This window comes from Brachyhypopomus gauderio, chromosome 8, assembly GCF_052324685.1.
Source record: "Brachyhypopomus gauderio isolate BG-103 chromosome 8, BGAUD_0.2, whole genome shotgun sequence".
NCBI classification, from domain to species: domain Eukaryota; kingdom Metazoa; phylum Chordata; class Actinopteri; order Gymnotiformes; family Hypopomidae; genus Brachyhypopomus; species Brachyhypopomus gauderio.
Window position 1 is genome coordinate 21,047,563 of NC_135218.1, and position 19,211 is coordinate 21,066,773.

A 19,211-nucleotide genomic window follows, 5' to 3' on the forward strand; every position below is an offset into this window, starting at 1 on the left:
CACACACACACACACACACACACACACACACACACACACGGCCCGTCTCCCCTTCTCCTTTCGGCCCATGTCCCACGTTCCAGATGGGGCACCCGAAATCAATTTATCTCTAGGAGTGGAAAAACAAACCAAAGTATAATAGATACCTTTGGAAATGATGCCTCCTCCATTTCTTGTGCCTACGTCATGCAATGAAACACGAAGTACAGCCAACATTAGGGCTGCACGATTAATCGTATTTTTATCGTTATCGCGATGTGAAGTTTCACGATAAACACATCGAAAGAGCCACGATAACTCCTTGAATAACAGCAAATTCAAATTGCGTTATCCTCGTCCAGCAATAGAGGGAGCTATTCGCGCTGCAGACTATGATCACGTGACGTAAGTAGGCAAGAGGCAGAGTGAGGCAGAGTTGCCAGGTTCTCGGTTTTCACGCCAAATTGGGCTTGTTTGAAAATCCAGCCGCGGGTAAAAATTCTGGGGCCGCGGGGTGCGGTTTTTTGGGCTACTTTTGAGTTGGGCTACTGCGGAAGTTACAAGTCAACACTAAGAATCGATCGCGATATAATACTTAATTTGTCTCCAGTTCACACTCGCAACACCCCCCCCCCCCGCCGACAACTTACACGCAGATTTTGTGCGGAAAGCTTTTGTAGGACCTGGCAACCCTGGAGTGGGGTGAACACGCTCATCAGACACGCGATTTGGTTCCGGGAGACGAAAATAACGTAATCGCGGTGGCTTCGCCCGTGTGCAATTGCCTCGCGCGCTGTTGATTCACGAGGTCGTGCACCTCTCGAATTTTGTAAGTTCGCGCGCGCCGCGTCTCGGCGCAATGAGAACAGTCACGTTTGCAGGGTTCATACACCTATACAAGGTGGAATTCAAGCACTTGTACGTCACTTTCAAGGTCCATTTCAATAATTCCCAGCACGTTATTGAATTAAATATTTATACATATACTCTAAATGATTCGAAATAATTCGCTTTTTTATCACATTATTTAATGTTATTATTTATTTAAAGTTCGCGCGCGCCGCGTCTCGGCGCAATGAGAACAGTCATGTTTGCAGGGTTCATACACCTATACAAGGTGGAATTCAAGCACTTGTATGTCACTTTCAAGGTCCATTTCAATAATTCCCAGCACGTTATTGAATTAAATATTTATACATATACTCTAAATGATTCGAAATAATTCGCTTTTTTATCACATTATTTAATGTTATTATTTATTTAAAGTTCGCGCGCGCCGCGTCTCGGCGCAATGAGAACAGTCATGTTTGCAGGGTTCATACACCTATACAAGGTGGAATTCAAGCACTTGTACGTCACTTTCAAGGTCCATTTCAATAATTCCCAGCACGTTATTGAATTAAATATTTATACATATACTCTAAATGATTCGAAATAATTCGCTTTTTTATCACATTATTTAATGGATATTTATTTTCAAAACGCCCAATCTTAACGTCTTCACGTTCTCTCATGTTTCGTCCTGGAATTACAAGAGGCTCGTATTTGTTAATGTAATTACAGGAGAACTGTTCAGTCAGACAGATATTTGTTGTGAAACGAAGTAGTTACAATTTCAAGCCTTTTCAAATACTTTAGCCTAAATTCCAGCACTTTTCAAACCTGAAACACAAAGCAACATTAAAATTGGTCAGGTAAAAGTTCATTCCCCTGCATTTGAGGGGTGTTTTTTTTAATACTACTAGGCCTAAATATCGTTTCGGACAACACTGCAAAGAATGTGACACGGCAAGATTAAACGCTTCCGCCGTTCGCGGAGGTTAACGAGGTGTGCGGAGTCGTTCACTCGTGAAAGTATAAACCTAGATTGAATCTATTGTTGAATAAACCTGCAAAATATTTGGAATTATTCTGGATTCATTACACAGTAAAAAAACAAAACAAATTAACGTGCTGCTGTTCAGAGAGACACTACATTTCTGTATTTTAATCTTAATTTATCGTGGTTCACATCGATATCGGGATATCCAACAACGTTATTGCACATCGCAATTCTAGTCCATATCGTGCACCCCTAGCCAACATCTAAATAAGGCAAGTTGGTCAAAACAAGGACTCAGGTTGTGTGTAAGTTCAGGAGATCTTGAACCACATAATGTGTGACAAAGGGGGGGGGGGGGGGGTCCAGCGGCAATATTTCGCTCCTCTTTCACTCCGATAACAAGCAAAGTGAAGAACTTAACTAGCTAGCTTCGGCTATCAAGGGAAAAGTGCTGGACCTGCTTCCACTCAAATACATTAGCCAAACTACATTAGCACAGACTCAGGCCCGGAGGACATTTATGGAAACCCACTGCCATGTGCCAGCAACCAGTCAACAACGGGGACTGAAAGCATAAAGTAATTGGGCATTTAGCCAAGTCTTGATTTTCCCAGCATAATAGCTGCAATACCCACTGCAAGGCTGCAGTTACACACCATGGCCAACAGAGGAGCCTGTAGGGGGGAAGCTGTGCTGGTCGGTACTCAAGTCTCACCTTGTAACATGCACCTGTAGGCGGACTCGGAGATGGCGTAGATGTGTGGTGGCATCTCATGCCTCTTCTTCCCCCTGTACATCTCGATGATGTTCTCAGAGTATATGGGAAGATTTTTGTATGGATTGATCACCACACAGAAAAGACCAGAGTAAGTCTGCAAAACAAAAACAACAACAGTGAGATTCCTCATTTACTGAATATTGAGATTAGTGAGCTTCTGAACAAAACAGTAGAGGTGTGGATAGAGGTCCTTCAGCAGTTCTGCGGAGTGCGTCTGAAGTTCTAAGAGAAACCAAATAAAATGTTAGGAAATATAGATGTTGAAATCATAATTTTCATTGATGGGGTGAGTACATCCATCTGTCTATGAAGGGTTCTACTGTAACCTTTGTGTCATGGAGCAACGTACTGCTTCACGTTATTGAACAGGTATGTAGATATTTTAGCTGCTTAGCTACTTTTCTCCTCATGCCCTGTCAAAACAGAAGCATCGGATGTTTCCATGAATCCACACATGCACCCTTAATGAATACTCAGTAAAATGGTAGACTGCTCTTGCCAAATCTTGTTCTCGTAAATTAAAATCCCTTTTGCACTGTAGCTTCAGTAGAGAAAATTCTGCAGATCTGTTTAGTAATACAAGCTGATGGTGGCAGGAGACGACTATGTGCTGCTGGGAGATGCAGACACACATGTCAGGAGTGAGACAGAAGCCCTTCCTGCTCGTAAAGCCGTGCGTGTGGGCGGGTCGTTGGAGGAAGTGGGGTTTGCTCAGCCCCCCATGTAATACAAAGCTAAGCAGCCAAAAGATTGGACAGGAACAACAGGACAGTGACTCAGGAGCTGTGTGGTCAGGAGTGGAGTCTGCAAGGCCTTCGTCAGCACCGTACTGCGAGCTTCATCAGAAAAACACTACAATCTTCTCAAGTGTAATAACTCGGAACATAAAAGAATGTCCTAAATCAGATAATAACACATGCCAGAGTTATAAACTAACATTACTGCATTACGGCAAGCAAAAAATTTTTTCTCCCCACACAGGCACTGCACTTTCACCATGTGGGAAGAGTCTACCGAAGAATTTGATTTTGCCTTGTTTGGTCAAAAAACGTTCGTGCCTTTTTCGGCACTCGCTGAGATCCCTTTTTGGGATCCCGAAACCACTATGTCTGTCAAAAACTTCATATACAACACACACACTATAAATACATGCATCACGACAAAGCAAGCAATATCAAATTTAAGAAGACTGTGTTGAGTAGAGACCTGTATTCTGCAATTAGGCCTAAGATTTTAAGGGCAAAATGAACTGCTCACTTAAACTTACTTATAAGCAAAGTGTAAACCCAGAAACGAGAAAAACTGAAAAGAACCCCCCCCCCCCCCCCACCCACCCAAATCCAGTCACTCACAAGGGGGCTGGAAAAGGCAGGACCTCTTTACTATAGACATACTGACACAGTGCCTGTGTCTGGTCATTGTCAAAACAGCTACAGGTATGTGCTAATGGCTTTTTTTGTTTATTTTAATTTTTTTTTTAGGAAAATCAAAAACTAATGGTTCACTGGTCAATCTTTGCAAAGCCTGTCAACAAAATGGCCCTCAAAAACAAAAATTGTGGGAAAATGGCCCTCCAAGACAGTGTCAGTATTCAACAGTATTCATCTTGTGTTTTATGCTTTTCCCTTAATTTCAGTCTCTCTGACATGTTATTGATCCAAAGCTGCATGGAGGTGCAAAAGGGCATAAAACTCCCTTGAAAGCTCATTATGAATAAAAACCACCATAAATACAGTTCTGTGCCAAGCATGCGGGCGGAGGGCACGATCCTGGCGTTTCTGACTCCAGTTTTCGCGCTTTGCCGCCTGGGTAATGACTCAACAAGTCAGAGCTGGAGCAAGGCACTGCTGTAAACGCTCTCCTGCACACCGCACAGGTGTGGGAGGTGCGAGGCTGTGGGGCGAGGCTGTGGTGCGAGGCTGTGGCCCGAGGCCGTGGCCCGAGGCCGTGGTGCTGGCGCTCTCCTGCATCGTAGTGTGGAGGCTGGAGCTGGGAGCAACACTGGGGGCAGTGCCTCACGGGGTGTGTGTAGGGTGTGGGGACACCCAGACATCACTGACAAGCTGGCAAAGCAGAAGCTGATTACTTCTTCACACGTAGCCCACTTGGGCTAATTGTTTTACAACAGGAAGGAGCCAGGAGCACCGAGACCATATGGCACAGAGCCTTAAACCCCTCAGGCCTCAGCAATGCCGGGCAGTCCCTGGCTCCGGTCCCACCCCCCCAGCACACACCTCAGGTCACCTCAGACAAGCCGCCAGTTCACAGTGACCAGCACTGCGTCTGTGACGACCCGAGTCCAAACCCGGTTTGACCAAACATTGGATTACCTTTGTTACTGACAGGTGGGAATACCAGAGCTGTCAGTGAACATTACACAGAGTGAAGTGGATAACAGCGCTTGGGATTCTTAGGGAATATCCAGAGTGATAAGCGGATTCTCACGCAGCACTGAAAATGCAGCGTGGAGAGGCAGTGGGCCCCTCCTCATTGAGATTCCATAATGACCTCATCACTGCTGCCTTCTTGCTCAGCGTGGTAGTGTTTGGAGGGGTGGGGGTTAGCCTGTCTGTAACCGTTTCTGTCCCTGTGCCCCCCCCCCCCCCCCCCCCCCCAATCTCTCCTCCCAGAGTTATACGCTATTGGGTACGACAAGGCAATCCACTATAACTGAGAAACTGGCTCAGGGCATCACTACACACTGATAAAGAACCTTAAAATAATTCATGTGAATACACTTAGAACAATGAAAGTTGTTTTCTTTGCCCGAGTATCATAAAGTAGGTTAGATATCAATGCAGTAATGTCTAACAGCCAGAGTTATCAGCAGGAAATGGAGCAGACTCACGTAGATGAGGCCGGAGTAGTATCTGTCCTTCAGGTTGTGCAGCACGGAGGCTTCGTTCAGGCAGGTGAGCTCGGCCATGTCCTCCACCTTGCTGAACTTGGGTGGGTTCATCTTCTGGATGTCGTCCTTGTTCACCAGGGCCTTCTTTCCATTTTCAGCCAGTTCGACCAGCACCTCATCCCCCCTCTCCTCGCGGATGCTGGCCGCCTCAAAGCCGTGCCTCTCAGACGGCACCCACACCAGCTTCTTGGCGGTCCAGTCTGCCTGCGTGGCTGGGTTGTAGACCACGGCCCGGTCCACAAAGAGGTACCGCTCGGGGTCCTCCTGTCCACTCCGCTGCGCCATCTCCGGCATCTGGGACTACAGACGAGCCACCTGCAGGGGGAGCGCAGAGCGATGAGCCCAGCCCACACCTGGGCCATTCCTAATTCATCACATATAGCAAACCCTCAAGAAACACTGAAAAGGGGAGCAACCTTGAAGAGAGAAGAGGTTACACCCGCTGCCATGAAGACTTCAACATACCACGGTCCCGTGTGTTGTATTTGAACAGGGATCAGACCAGTGACAGTTTAGAGACCTAACTATGAATTTAACATAACTTGAACTGTACGCTGTATCAAATAAAATACTCCAAACTAAATGTTTGAACCCACAAACTGGGGCCTTTCAAAGATGGGTACAGAACCACAAAGGGCCCGAGAGCAGTCAGTCGGCATCAGGCTGTAACTGTGGACCAAGTTGGAAAATTCATGCAGAGCACTAAAAATAAGTCAAGCTGAGGGAAAGAAAATGGGTCAAGACTGCAGTTCGGAAGATGGGCGCAGTCGGTCGTGTCGGTGCGGATCTCTCGGTCTCGGCACCGAACCGCTACAGTGAGCTCACCAGTGACTCAGGCCAGCACCACACTAGCTAGCGGGGTTTCAATGTTAAATTCCCCTCACCTACAAAATTAAACACATTTTACATCACGAACCCGCGACCATGCGACCCTAAATCATAATATACATTTCAAATAAGCGACCGGGCCCTGTTAGGTTAACGAATAACTTCGACAAAAAAAATCATCTAACTGGAGTTATGCCGCAGTACTCGACGATGCCGTTAGCTAGCACACGAGCTAGCTCGGTCATCCTGAGCCCCGCGCGAGCGCCCGCACGAGCGTCCGCACGCGCCCCATCACCCGCCACCGTCACTGCGTGGCCTGGCAACAATACACACAGGTTATACGGATGAAGGCTGCGTTAGCTGTCCAACTATCCAGAAATGTCGTTTTTCCCCCCGTTGTATTAGAATGAACGAAATTGTAAAATGTAAAACTACATTATTAAATGTAAATAATGTATTGCGCGAAACAATTTCAACGATCCAGTGACCATTCAGAGCTGGTAATGACCGTTAGGTTAGTCTGTATGCCAGCCTCCATACGACCGAAAAGTACAGGCAAATATAACAAATATAATCCGTTAACGTTCCCAATCCCCCAGTAGAAAACAAAAACACCGTATTAATGACTTACAAAGGGCAGCTGGCGATGAAACCTACGTATATGAAGAGATTAATAAATTACTATCCAGTGCGTCCCGTTTTAAGAATCCAGTTCTTTTGAAAGTCGGCGAGTACTGCCCGTGTGCCCCACACTGATGTCCCGACTGGCCCGCTCCTCAACTCCTCAACCGAACTCACTCCGCTTGGGCTCCCGCCTCCTCGGCGCCCGGCGGTACCACCCACATCTCCGTTATTGAACCGCCATTGGGTTGTATTAGTCTCTGACCACGGGCTATTGGTTTGCGTAAGCGTTGCTCTTTGAAAGGTTTAACTCGGTCGTTCGTCCAAACCTCTTTTTTTTACCCAGTTCGTTGTCATGTGCCTGAAATTGCTCACATAACGGTACTTGGCATTTATTCTCCGGTTTGAAAGACACGTATTACTGGCCGGATACTGGAACTCAATGTGCCCGTCAAATTGTGCATCCCACCATTTTCGGCTGAGAATACACTGCGAGTACTGAAAAATAATGCAAAAAATATCAATTTCGTATAAAATGGCAGATGAGGCGGTCTTTAACGGTAGCCTTTGGACAAAAGCCTCGGGCTTTTGTGGGGTTTGTCCGTTTCATGCATTTTAGACAATGATATAGCACGCAGATTTGCTCACATATGCTTATAACTTTTGCATTTAATAACTTTTTGCTTTATAAAGTATTCTTAATACGTTTCAAAGTTTTTTTACAAATAGTAATGTACACTATTTAATAACACAGGTGTAAGTGGGGAGCTAGCGCCCTCGCGTGGTTGTTAAAGCTTATAGAAATTACTTTCTAGTAAAGAACATTTCTGACGCTCGTGTGAGCGTCCTCAGCCTTCTTAAATGTGATCTCCTAATACCTCCACGCCCTCCAACTTTTAGGAATAACTAATTATAGTAAAAACATTCTACATAATTCCAAACTGTACTGTTGATTTACTAATTATGTCTATGTTTCTTTGGCAGTTTGTAGTTTACGTTTACCACATGAGACCGCTGTGGGACGATTTAGGTTTCTTCATATATTCGTGTAGTGGACCTGTTCCTGAGGTGGGCCGTGAGCTTTTATAGAATAGATGTGTAAGTGATAACAACAACAACAACAACAACATAATTAATAATAATAATTAATTAATTAAAATTAATAAAACAGAATTTATTACACTCTGTCTTGTAAGTCACCTTTGAATACACAACATGTACTTAAACCCAATTCGTCTGCTGCAGTATTGCTCCAAACCAACAGCCACACTGTGAAATATCATAAATGTGGCCGAAATCATGGCTACGCTTAACATTTCGATTTCTGTTACGCGATTATTGTGTCTCATTATTAAAGTCTCAAGATGTAGATGAACGTAGTGGCCAGCAGGTGGCAATGTTCGCCTTTTGCAAAACAATTGGCATTAACGGTTACCGCGAACAAGTGTGAATAACGCCTGTTAGGTGTAATCTGACCTCCGATTCTTTTCTGTTAATGGTTGCCAGGGTTCTTGGAAGTTACAGAACATTGGTTAGAAGTCTCAGCAGTTTTCACATCTATTACTTTAACTACAGATGCATTGCTAGACATGGCAACACTATCCCCCCACGGCCCCTGCCTTTGTCTCTCAGCTTCAGTACGGCTCTAAGGTGCTGGGTGAGTCATCAGGTTTGGACTCGGTTTGTGTCTGGCTGACTGGCCACTGACCCAATATCCAGCACTCATCACAGAGACTGCACCAGTCACACAGCCTGAATGCACAAAGACGTGATTATTCACTCTGTTCCCTACAAAGCAGTGGAACAGAACAGAATGAGGTGAATTCCCAGTGTAAAGTTATCCCATTCATTATGGTCCTCTGATACAGAAGTTTTCATGATTGGAAGTGACTTGAAAAATGGCTTGAGAAATTGCTGGCTTCACATCCTTGTTTCTTTAACCGCAATAGGGATACAGCAGAGTCTTGAGAGAAGGAGAGAGAGAGAGAGAGAGAGAGAGAGAGAGAGAGAGAGAGAGAGAGAGAGAGAGAGAGGGAGGGAGAGAGAGAGAGAGGGAGGGAGAGAGTGAGAGAGCTGTTATGCGAGAAGCCTGAGAAAAAAACAAAACCGCAGAAACTCTTCTGTAATAATGTGTGTGTGTGTGTGTGTGTGTGTGTGTGTGTGTGTGTGTGTGTGTGTGTGTGTGTGTGTGTGTGTGTGTGTGTGTGTGTGTGTATGACAAGGGCGGCCGACATACAGGCAGGTTGGACTGTGGCAGGAGTGGTTAAATCCTTTCTGTCCCAGAGTGATGCTAACCACACAATCAGGTCCCCAGAGAGCACTCTGTTCACTCCACTCTAAAACTCTGACCTGATAGAGCTGTGTTCACTCTGTTGACCTTTGTGATCCGCTACGTGAGGAAAAACCACCCCTGTAAGTCACACAGTCCATCCGAGTATCAAAAATTAAAGGGATAAGAATGCCCCGTCACCTGAGAGCAGGTCACAAAATCCAACTGAGAAGTGTGGGCGCATACTCAAGCACAAATATGTGATGGTGTCAAACTCCTTTCCCTGTACTGTAAGAAGTCACCTAAGTTACCTACACTCCCTAAGTGGCTGCATGGTACACTCACATTCCACACAATCACCCTGATTCACATGGGAAACTCCAGAGGGATATTCCATGTTTGTAATTATGGGATTTTAAATGTTTTGCGTTTAACATGTGAGCAGAGCTTTCTGGGGTGTCCAGGGCACGATTGGCCTTCACGTCGCTGTTGAACTATTCTTCAAGACTCAGCTTTCTACTCTTGGATAGTAATTACTTCAGCATTCACATTAACTCTCACACAATGGCAGCCGTTGCTAGGGAACAGAAAAGGAATGCAACAAAAGAAAGTATGTATGTTGATTGAGGAGATTTTTTTCAGCGTTTGTGTGTGTTAGGCAGAGGAAGTGCATAGGAGAGAGAGAGAGAGAGAGAGAGAGAGAGAGAGAGAGAGAGATTCAATCCTCAGCCAAATAAACAGAAAAATGAAATTGCTTTTCTAAATACGGCCCATAAGCTCCTGGTGAGTATGCAATGAGTTGACACTTTAGAAGCACAAGACGTAGCTGATAAAGTGGCATTCAACAGAACTTCAGCTGAATACAGGGCTTCTTCATGCTGTAGACCTTCCTGTGAGGAAGACGGGGAGTTTATCAGACAGGCCAGCAAGGGATCTGGGCCAGTGGAATGAGGAACTTCTCCTCAGCCTGGACCTGTGTGCACATCTGTGTGCCCAGTGCCACACACCACATCTGAAAGCAGTGAACTATGCTCCGGTCACTTTTAATATTATAGTCACTATTATTATCATTATTAGTAATAATAATAATAATAATAATAATAATAATTATTATTATTATTATTATTATTATTATACATGAGGGTCACTCTCTCACTCTCAATGTACTAAATAAAGTTTGATGATGATGACAGTGATTTGCTGTCATCTTTCAGTTGCGTTACAGATGCTGTTCACTGCGTTTGCTGGTCTACTGACATGTGGAGAACGTGAGGTCCAGTGCTGCCGTTGATCATGCTGATGTGTTTGTTACAGGGTGTGCCCAGAAGCTTCTGGTGCCTGTAGTGGTGTGAGGATGCTCAGGGTGAGTCATCAACCCTGCAATGCAGTGGCGTTCAGAGCAGGAGGCTGCTGCCCCAACCCGCTCTGGATCTGCACCCCAGCGTCCCGAGTCTGAATCTGCACCCCAGCGTCCCGAGTCTGGATCTGCACCCCAGCGTCCCGAGTCTGGATCTGCACCCCAGCGCCCAGAGTCTGGATCTGCACCCCAGCGCCCCGAGTCTGGATCTGCACCCCAGCGCCCCGAGTCTGGATCTGCACCCCACCGTCCCGAGTCTGGATCTGCACCCCACCGTCCCGAGTCTGGATCTGCACCCCAGCGCCCTGAGTCTGAATCTGCACCCCAGCGCCCCGAGTCTGGATCTGCACCCCACCGTCCCGAGTCTGAATCTGCACCCCAGCGTCCCGAGTCTGGATCTGCACCCCAGCGCCCCGAGTCTGGATCTGCACCCCAGCGTCCCGAGTCTGGATCTGCACCCCAGCGCCCCGAGTCTGGATCTGCACCCCAGCGCCCCGAGTCTGGATCTGCACCCCAGCGCCCCGAGTCTGGATCTGAATTTAGGCTTCCTGCTCCAAATAGTAGAGATAAAACCTTAAAACAGGATGAACAGGATGTGTTGATTGGACTGATGTGTCCGTGTTTGTGTTCATTTATCTCATACACAACTGTGATGTGAGTCGAAAGGCCCAAGAACAAGCGTTCTGTCCCATGTGTAATTCTACGGTGTTAAGGGGCCCATGTGTAATTCTACGGTGATAAGGGGGTGTTAAGGGGCCCATGTGTAATTCTACGGTGTTAAGGGGCCCATGTGTAATTCTACGGTGTTAAGGGGCCCATGTGTAATTCTACGGTGATAAGGGGCCCATGTGTAATTCTACGGTGATAAGGGGCCCATGTGTAATTCTACGGTGTTAAGGGGCTCATGTGTAATTCTACGGTGATAAGGGGCCCATGTGTAATTCTACGGTGATAAGGGGCCCATGTGTAATTCTACGGTGTTAAGGGGCCCATGTGTAATTCTACGGTGATAAGGGGCCCATGTGTAATTCTACGGTGATAAGGGGCCCATGTGTAATTCTACGGTGTTAAGGGGCCCATGTGTAATTCTACGGTGTTAAGGGGCCCATGTGTAATTCTACGGTGATAAGGGGCCCATGTGTAATTCTACGGTGATAAGGGGCCCATGTGTAATTCTACGGTGATAAGGGGCCCATGTGTAATTCTACGGTGTTAAGGGGCCCATGTGTAATTCTACGGTGTTAAGGGGCCCATGTGTAATTCTACGGTGATAAGGGGCCCATGTGTAATTCTACGGTGTTAAGGGGCCCATGTGTAATTCTACGGTGATAAGGGGCCCATGTGTAATTCTACGGTGATAAGGGGCCCATGTGTAATTCTACGGTGATAAGGGGCCCATGTGTAATTCTACGGTGTTAAGGGGCCCATGTGTAATTCTACGGTGTTAAGGGGCCCATGTGTAATTCTACGGTGTTAAGGGGCCCATGTGTAATTCTACGGTGATAAGGGGCCCATGTGTAATTCTACGGTGTTAAGGGGCCCATGTGTAATTCTACGGTGATAAGGGGCCCAGGCTGACATTCTGCTGTTAACAGCAGTGCGCTTGTTTGAGAATACCTCCACAGCCCACTGAAGTTACTGCAAGTCTAATGGATATTAAAAGCAGAGGATGACAATTTAGTGCAGAGTGTGGGAGTGAAATAAAGAACCACAGACCAAAGAACTTTTTTAATCACTTTTGATCGTGAGCAGCTCTTTCCCCTCACACAGACTGCACATTAATATCGACTATTTCCAGGTGGAACTCCATAAGAATATAGTGTCGGTAATCAAGAACGGTTCACCACATACACGCCACAGCAAAAATATGACGATATAAATTGAACATGATATTCAAAATATCTGATGTTCTTTATGGAAAGCACGGTCACAACCTGCACTTCGGTCCCTCGCCTCGTCCAGATAAGTCTCCGTTTTCATAGGCTGGGGGATACACTGGATATGCATTCAAATGAGCGGAGCTTCATCCTGACCAGCGCTCACAGGAGACCGGCAGACCGTCAGATGATGCAGCGTGGCTCGGTTCTGTTAGAATTCACTAGGCGTCGTGGCTGCGCACGTGCCTGGGGCTGCACGTGACGGGATGGCTTCACTACCGAGAGATTTGAGGCGAGGAGGATTTTGAACATGAAGCGGCTCACCAGCAGGAATCATTTAGACAACGAGTGCAGCAGGGGAAGACGCTAGTTTAGCGGAGCGCCGTAGTTCCCGAAAGCTCACAGTAGCCAGGACTGCGTCTTATTGGTGACTGTGGTCAGACTACAGCACAATAGCGGACCAGGTGCGGTACTGCGTCATTTGACTAGAAAAGTTTCCTGTACACACTGGACGTGCACGCACATATGCAGGAACGCATGCACGCAAGCGCATTTTCATCAAAACGGCAATAGGCCTATAGTGTACCCTGCATGGCTTCTGTATCGATTTTGATTCTTGGGAGTTTTTGTGTAGAACATATGAAAACATCTTCAGCAGGATGCTTTAGGAAGTTTGATGTGAGCGCTAGTCTTGGCACAACTCCCAGATCTGCTACACATAACACGGAGAATATCACACGTGCGTCACCAACAAACACACAATGACCCCAACAAGTACGAAAATAAAACCTGTTGGGCTTGAAAGGCGTACTTTTGAATAGTCATTTAATACAATGAAACGTAACAAAGGTAAACAATCCCCTCTCCATCACGGTGCCGACAGTCTAAGAGTGAATGAGAATATACTGCATTAGTAAGTCTTAACAGTGGCCGTGAGTCCCCTGGGGCCTCAGACACATTTAAACTGAATTTTTAAAGCTCTGGTCGCAGCAGCAAATCTATCACACAGAACCATTGGATTTTTTTGAGTAGTTATTTGATATAATGAAATGTAGAAACATTTGACAGCTATATGAAACAACACACATAAACACACAAACAGGGTCTGTTAAACTGTGCTTTTCTGACGGGCTAGTGCTGTAGAGTGCAGCTCTCATCCACCTCACTACACGAGGCCCTCAGGACTCTGTTGAAGCAGGCATGACAACACAAGGCTGTAGCATATCCCAAACACTTGGAGCCCTGCTGCTTTGACAGACAGCAGAGGAACTCCAGGAAGAAGAGCCTCAGGTTGAGGATGTTATATTATGTAAATGTGCTGTATGAAAGGCCCAAAGTTGATTGGATGAACGGTCTACAGGCAGATTGCCTGACTGCTGAGTCACTCATAAGAGTAAACTATTCCCAACTGTATGAGGAGAACGTTTTAATCAAAAAGACTTTATTACACACCTGCTCCCCATTTACGCAGTTACTGCACATAACACTAGACTGGGACGCCTGTGGAATCAAACTGAACAAACAAAAGGTCCTTTTAAGGAAACCTTCTTAGTGACTACAAATTTTGTAACTATAATGGTGATCTTAGCGGTTGTCTTTGGTGTGTCCTCTTACTGTTAGAGGAAACAACACCAGCTACACAAAAGATACACACAAAACAAGAACAAACATCACCAACATGCCTAAAACCAAAAGACACGATAGTAGTCACAACGCTAAAACGTCCTAAAACATCGCTGCACAATAATGAGTTTTGGATGAAGAGGGCTCATATTTCCTCACTGAATTCATATCATGGAACGGCTATATGCTAGTTGCTATGGAGACTGGTCTCCACGGCGAAGAACCCCTGATATTATGGAGGGACCTTCGCCCATAGAGCTGTAGTCATGGTAAACATGGAGGGAGTCAGCAGGGTGGAGCCCAACAGAGCCTGCTGGAGTCAGGCACGCTCAGGTGGAGTGTAGACAGTATGGTGCTGGTCAGTGATAAGCGGATGGAAGAGGTAGTGGCGTGGGGAGCAGTGGGGTCTCCACACCGGCCTGACTTCTGAGGTTCAAACCTGGGGGCTTGTAGCAGAGCTCACAGGAACAGGACGATTCATTCGGTATCGCCTTAGAGAGAGGGAGAGGAAGGTAGAGAAAGAGTGGAAGAGTGGAAGAGAGAGAAAGAGTGGAAGAGTGGGAGAGAGAAAGAGTGGAAGAGAGTGAAAGAGAGAGGGAAGAGTGAAAGAGTGGAAGAGAGTGAAAGAGTGAAAGAGAGAGGGTTGGAAGAGGGGCTGTGAGCTTGGACTTGATAACAGCGATGCTTGAATCTTTCATAGAGGCACAACGCCACAATGCCTCATGGGTCACAAGGACAGAAAGGGCAGATTCCCCATTTTCAGGGAGAAACAGAGGGTTCAAAAGACATGAGATTAGGGAGCAGAACAGGGACAGTAGGACTGGCATGAATAAGCAAATGAGATTAACGAAAATCACCACGGTGAGCGATCATACTCCAGTAACACGGTCCAATACAAAAACATCCTCCACACAACTCCGAATGATTTCCCTCAGAAGGTTGTGACGGTTCTCAGCATGCTGTGGATGGGTGATGCCGGCTCTTCTCCTCCGTCAGTCTACATGACGGTGCAGGTGAAGCCACAGCACTCCTTCAGCAGAGCCAGGCCGGTCTTCGTCACGGAGGGGGCGGAGTTCGACCGCTGCCTCTGCCCACCGCCGCCCAGACGTCTGCCCGGAGTGGCATCTGGACGGGACGGGGACAGTTTATATAAGAGACACGAGGGAAGACCGTGGTGCATGTATGAATACCAGCAACGTCCAAACTCTGGAGAGGTGGAGTGATCTCTAAACACACAAGTGGAGTGTAAAACACCTCATAGGGGTGTAACTCATCAGTGTTTCACATAAAGCTCAAGAGGTTTTCTGAAAACACTTGATTATGCAACAGTTAAGAGTCATCCTGGTGTTTGTCTCTGATAATCAGTATTTTAATGTAAACAGTTGTGAATGATTTCAGGACACTGTGTTGCGTATAGGAAATCGTTGCCCTGTCAGAAGGAAGAAACTTACTTTTGGTGACAGCAGTTTTGGACTTAAGGAAATCGGCCATCTCTTTGTCCTCTTCTCTCTCCCTGTAAGTGAGAGGTTACTATGGCGACCATTAAGCAATGTAGGGGAGAGGATCTGGTTACTGTATTTGTTACTGTATGTGTGTGTGTGTTTCACAAGGGTTACATCATTTTTGTCATGTTTCCTTGTGGCACTTTTCTCCTGAGTGTGTACATGTGTTTGCATGTACCTTTGCGTGTATGCAAAAGCCAGTTCATCTCACCACACTCACGACAGCATGAATGAGAGAAGTTTAAATATGATTATTTCGCTAGGCCTGTCGCCTCCACCACCACGCTGTATCTGGAAGATGCTTAACCTCGCCGGCTGCTCTCTCGTTGCTGCCGGCAACCTGCTCAGCTGAGGTTCAAATCAAAGCTTCTCGCAAGTACGGACTAATAACACAGCGCATGTGCTGTTCACTCTTCCATTTACAGGACTAATAACAACGCATATGCTGTTTACTCTTCCATTTACAGGACTAATAACAACGCATATGCTGTTTACTCTTCCATTTACAGGACTAATAACACAGCGCATGTGCTGTTCACTCTTCCATTTACAGGACTAATAACAACGCATATGCTGTTTACTCTTCCATTTACAGGACTAATAACACAGCGCATATGCTGTTCACTCTTCCATTTACAGGACTAATAACAACGCATATGCTGTTCACTCTTCCATTTACAGGACTAATAACAACGCATGTGCTGTTCACTCTTCCATTTACAGGACTAATAACAACGCATATGCTGTTTACTCTTCCATTTACAGGACTAATAACAACGCATATGCTGTTTACTCTTCCATTTACAGGACTAATAACAATGCATATGCTGTTCACTCTTCCATTTACAGGACTAATAACAACACATATGCTGTTCACTCTTCCATTTACAGGACTAATAACACAGCACATATGGTGTTCACTCTTCCATTTACAGGACTAATAACAACGCATATGCTGTTTACTCTTCCATTTACAGGACTAATAACAACGCATATGCTGTTCACTCTTCCATTTACAGGACTAATAACACAGCACATATGGTGTTCACTCTTCCATTTACAGGACTAATAACAACGCATATGCTGTTTACTCTTCCATTTACAGGACTAATAACAACGCATATGCTGTTCACTCTTCCATTTACAGGACTAATAACACAGCACATATGGTGTTCACTCTTCCATTTACAGGACTAATAACAACGCATATGCTGTTCACTCTTCCATTTACAGGACTAATAACAGCACATATGGTGTTCACTCTCCCATTTACAGGACTTGATCCATTGGGCCCATTCAGGTGGATGTGGGTGGGTGCTCCCCTCCATACCGGAGTCTCTCGAACTCCACGTCGTCCACCAGGTAGTCTCGGGCCTCCACCAGCTTCTGGATCTGCTGTAGGAGCTCCTCCTCCCTCTGCCTGTCCTCGCTTGCTTTATCTTTATCTGAGTATATGGCCATTACAAACAAGAGCGTTATTAAGGGCTTAAATACAAAACTACGAGCCTGACCTTCAAGTGGACCATCACGCATACCTGGAACAGAGATAAGCTTCTGAAGTTCCTTTTTGAGCCTTGTGATCTCTTTACAAAGCTGGATATCATCCATCCTGGAAGCAGAAACCGGCCCATGTTTACACTGCTGTGAGATACTAAGGCCTGCTTCATGAAGTTGTCGACGTTATTTGAGTTTCGGCTCAGCTGAACTTATAAACCTACTCATAAACGTTCAAAACACACCATGCCTCAGCACTGGTTTAACAAAAACAAAATGTCTCCCTCTTGACTGTTCATTAGCCATGTTCCTGTATATCACTCCTCACTGCTTTCTAGGTCTGCCGCCTGTCTGTGGAACGGATTGGTTAATCAGTGCATTAGCGCTGCTGGTGCCGAAGTTGTCGCTGCAGGCCCTGGGCGTGAGGAAAGCTTTATGAGAACACAGCTGTGGGAGGCACAACGGGACACCGATCACTGCCCCCCCCCCCCCCCCCCCCCCCCACACAAACACACCCACCCCCAGCGATCACACACAGAGTGCATGAAAGTGACAGATCGTGACAGATCAAAGTGACAGATCGTGATAACACCAGCAGGGATGTTACTTCTGCAAAAGTAACATCAAATGTTTACGTTGCCTAAATGTAAACATGTTGGGTTTAATACAACGGTTCAATCCACAGTCTCAGGTCAACGACCCCCCAATCGCGGCTGGTCACTCACATGTATCTGAGCTCCGACTCCCTCCGCACCAGGACGTCTCGTATCCTGTCTATCTTCAGCAGCTCGCCCTCGATATCATCCACTGTTATGGTGGAGTCCGCCATGGATACCACACTCTCATCTGCAAACACACACACATCCAGAATCAGGTGCCTTCTGGAGTTCATTGTTTAAGCGCTAATAAAAAATACTCCAAGGTGAGAACGAGCAGGTCAATTTGTATCACTAATTCAGTACCTTTAGCCTTTTTGTTTTTAAAAGAAGACAATCAGTCAGTCTAAAACGAGTATTACATATCAGTGCAATTACAAAGTCATGACAGAACCTGCTATCAAGTGTAGAGAGTGCCACAGGCACCTTTCTTGTGCTTATCCATTAAATATAAACGCTGACTCGCATCCTCCACACTGATCAACATCCAACAAACCTCAACATTTCAGTGAGCTTTAAGATAGGTGGCGATTATTAACAAAGGCAGATTAAAAAACCCACACACTACAATTCAAATGGAGTTAAAAGCTAGAAAATATCTGTGTAACCACAGCTGCGTGGGCGTTGAACAGTACCCTAGCCGTCAAAGTAAATGGTCAGGCAGTGCGCTGTCTTTTTGTCTGTAGCTGGGCTTTGAATCTGATGCTGTAGTGCTGCCCATTACAGAAATACGCCACTAGAGCTACATGAATTACTTTTGTTGCATTGGTGTTAGAAATCTACATGGTGGATTAATTAGACGAATTGCGTTCATTGCAGCAAGTTCAGATTTTAAGTATTTTGAACTCACTTCATTTAAATTAATTACTTAAAATCCTGTGTGAACCTGGGCTAAATAAACCTAAATAATGCAATTAGTTATTTTTACACAACATAGAGAATTATGTATTGCCACATATCATAATGCGTATAACTTAATGCTTTGTGTGAATAAATTATTTAGAAGTGTCTTATTTGAGCTTCCCTGACCTAAGAACAAAACATCAATTAAACCATAATAAAATTTCATCCTTAAACTGAAATGGTACCAAAATCAATAGTATGGTATAAGTGTAGAATCCCAAAGAGCTCCAGGTTTGTTTGTGTCTGCAGAGGACGGCGTTGTCCAACAAGTGTTGCTTAAATTAAATCATATATGTCATTTTTCCTATGTGCTTATTTACTATTCTAACACATCTGAAAACACACGAAAAGCTCTCTGATCATATAACCAATGAGCACTTACATTATGTGTTTACACAATTCCTGTAGGCAATTTTTCAATCCAAAATAAACATTGTCTAGCTGAGAAAAGCCATAAGAAATGAGGTACAGAGCTGAAATCTTTTGAACCATCTTTTCAATAATGCGGTTCATTCCAGCACTTTCTCTGCAGTGCTGTCTGTAAGTAACTGGCCAGTGTTGCGTGGGCTGTGCTCAGTGAAGTGGGAGAAGCCA

General features: G+C 45.5%; 2 protein-coding genes across 14 annotated transcripts in view; both read right to left on the reverse strand.

Moving 5' to 3' along the window:
• The window catches only part of myh10 (myosin, heavy chain 10, non-muscle), a 58,107-nt gene extending 50,963 nt beyond the window's left edge, over positions 1–7,144 (reverse strand). For 6 of the 13 annotated variants that reach the window (XM_077015372.1, XM_077015371.1, XM_077015370.1 and 3 more), the window contains exons 1-3: positions 6,947–7,141; positions 5,428–5,802; positions 2,517–2,673 (exon numbers count right to left, since the gene is read on the reverse strand). In XM_077015372.1, coding sequence (XP_076871487.1) covers positions 2,517–2,673; positions 5,428–5,781 — 511 coding nt within the window. In that variant the 5' untranslated portion in view covers positions 5,782–5,802; positions 6,947–7,141. Of the gene's footprint in view, positions 1–2,516; positions 2,674–5,427; positions 5,803–5,903; positions 5,922–6,946 lie in introns of those variants that run through there. The other 7 variants (XM_077015376.1, XM_077015375.1, XM_077015373.1 and 4 more) reach the window with 4 other exon arrangements.
• Positions 7,145–15,059: 7,915 nt separating this feature from the next.
• On the reverse strand, positions 15,060–17,887 carry pik3r6a (phosphoinositide-3-kinase, regulatory subunit 6a). The gene is made up of 6 exons (XM_077016050.1): positions 17,784–17,887; positions 17,387–17,473; positions 17,100–17,173; positions 16,895–17,009; positions 15,514–15,575; positions 15,060–15,187 (listed from the first exon to the last, which is right to left on the reverse strand). Exons 1-6 carry the CDS (start codon positions 17,885–17,887, stop codon positions 15,060–15,062), a joined length of 570 nt encoding a protein of 189 aa, XP_076872165.1.
• Positions 17,888–19,211: the final 1,324 nt, after the last annotated feature.

Coding starts and splice junctions, on each gene's coding strand:
- pik3r6a (XM_077016050.1), bottom strand. CDS start 17,887: ATGGCGGACTCCACCATAACAGTGGATGATATCGAGGGCGAGCTGCTG. Junction 17,474..17,783: donor GAGTCGGAGCTCAGATACAT/GTGAGTGACCAG, acceptor CCTCACGCCCAG/GGCCTGCAGCGACAACTTCG. Junction 15,576..16,894: donor GTGGAGTTCGAGAGACTCCG/GTATGGAGGGGA, acceptor TCTCACTTACAG/GGAGAGAGAAGAGGACAAAG.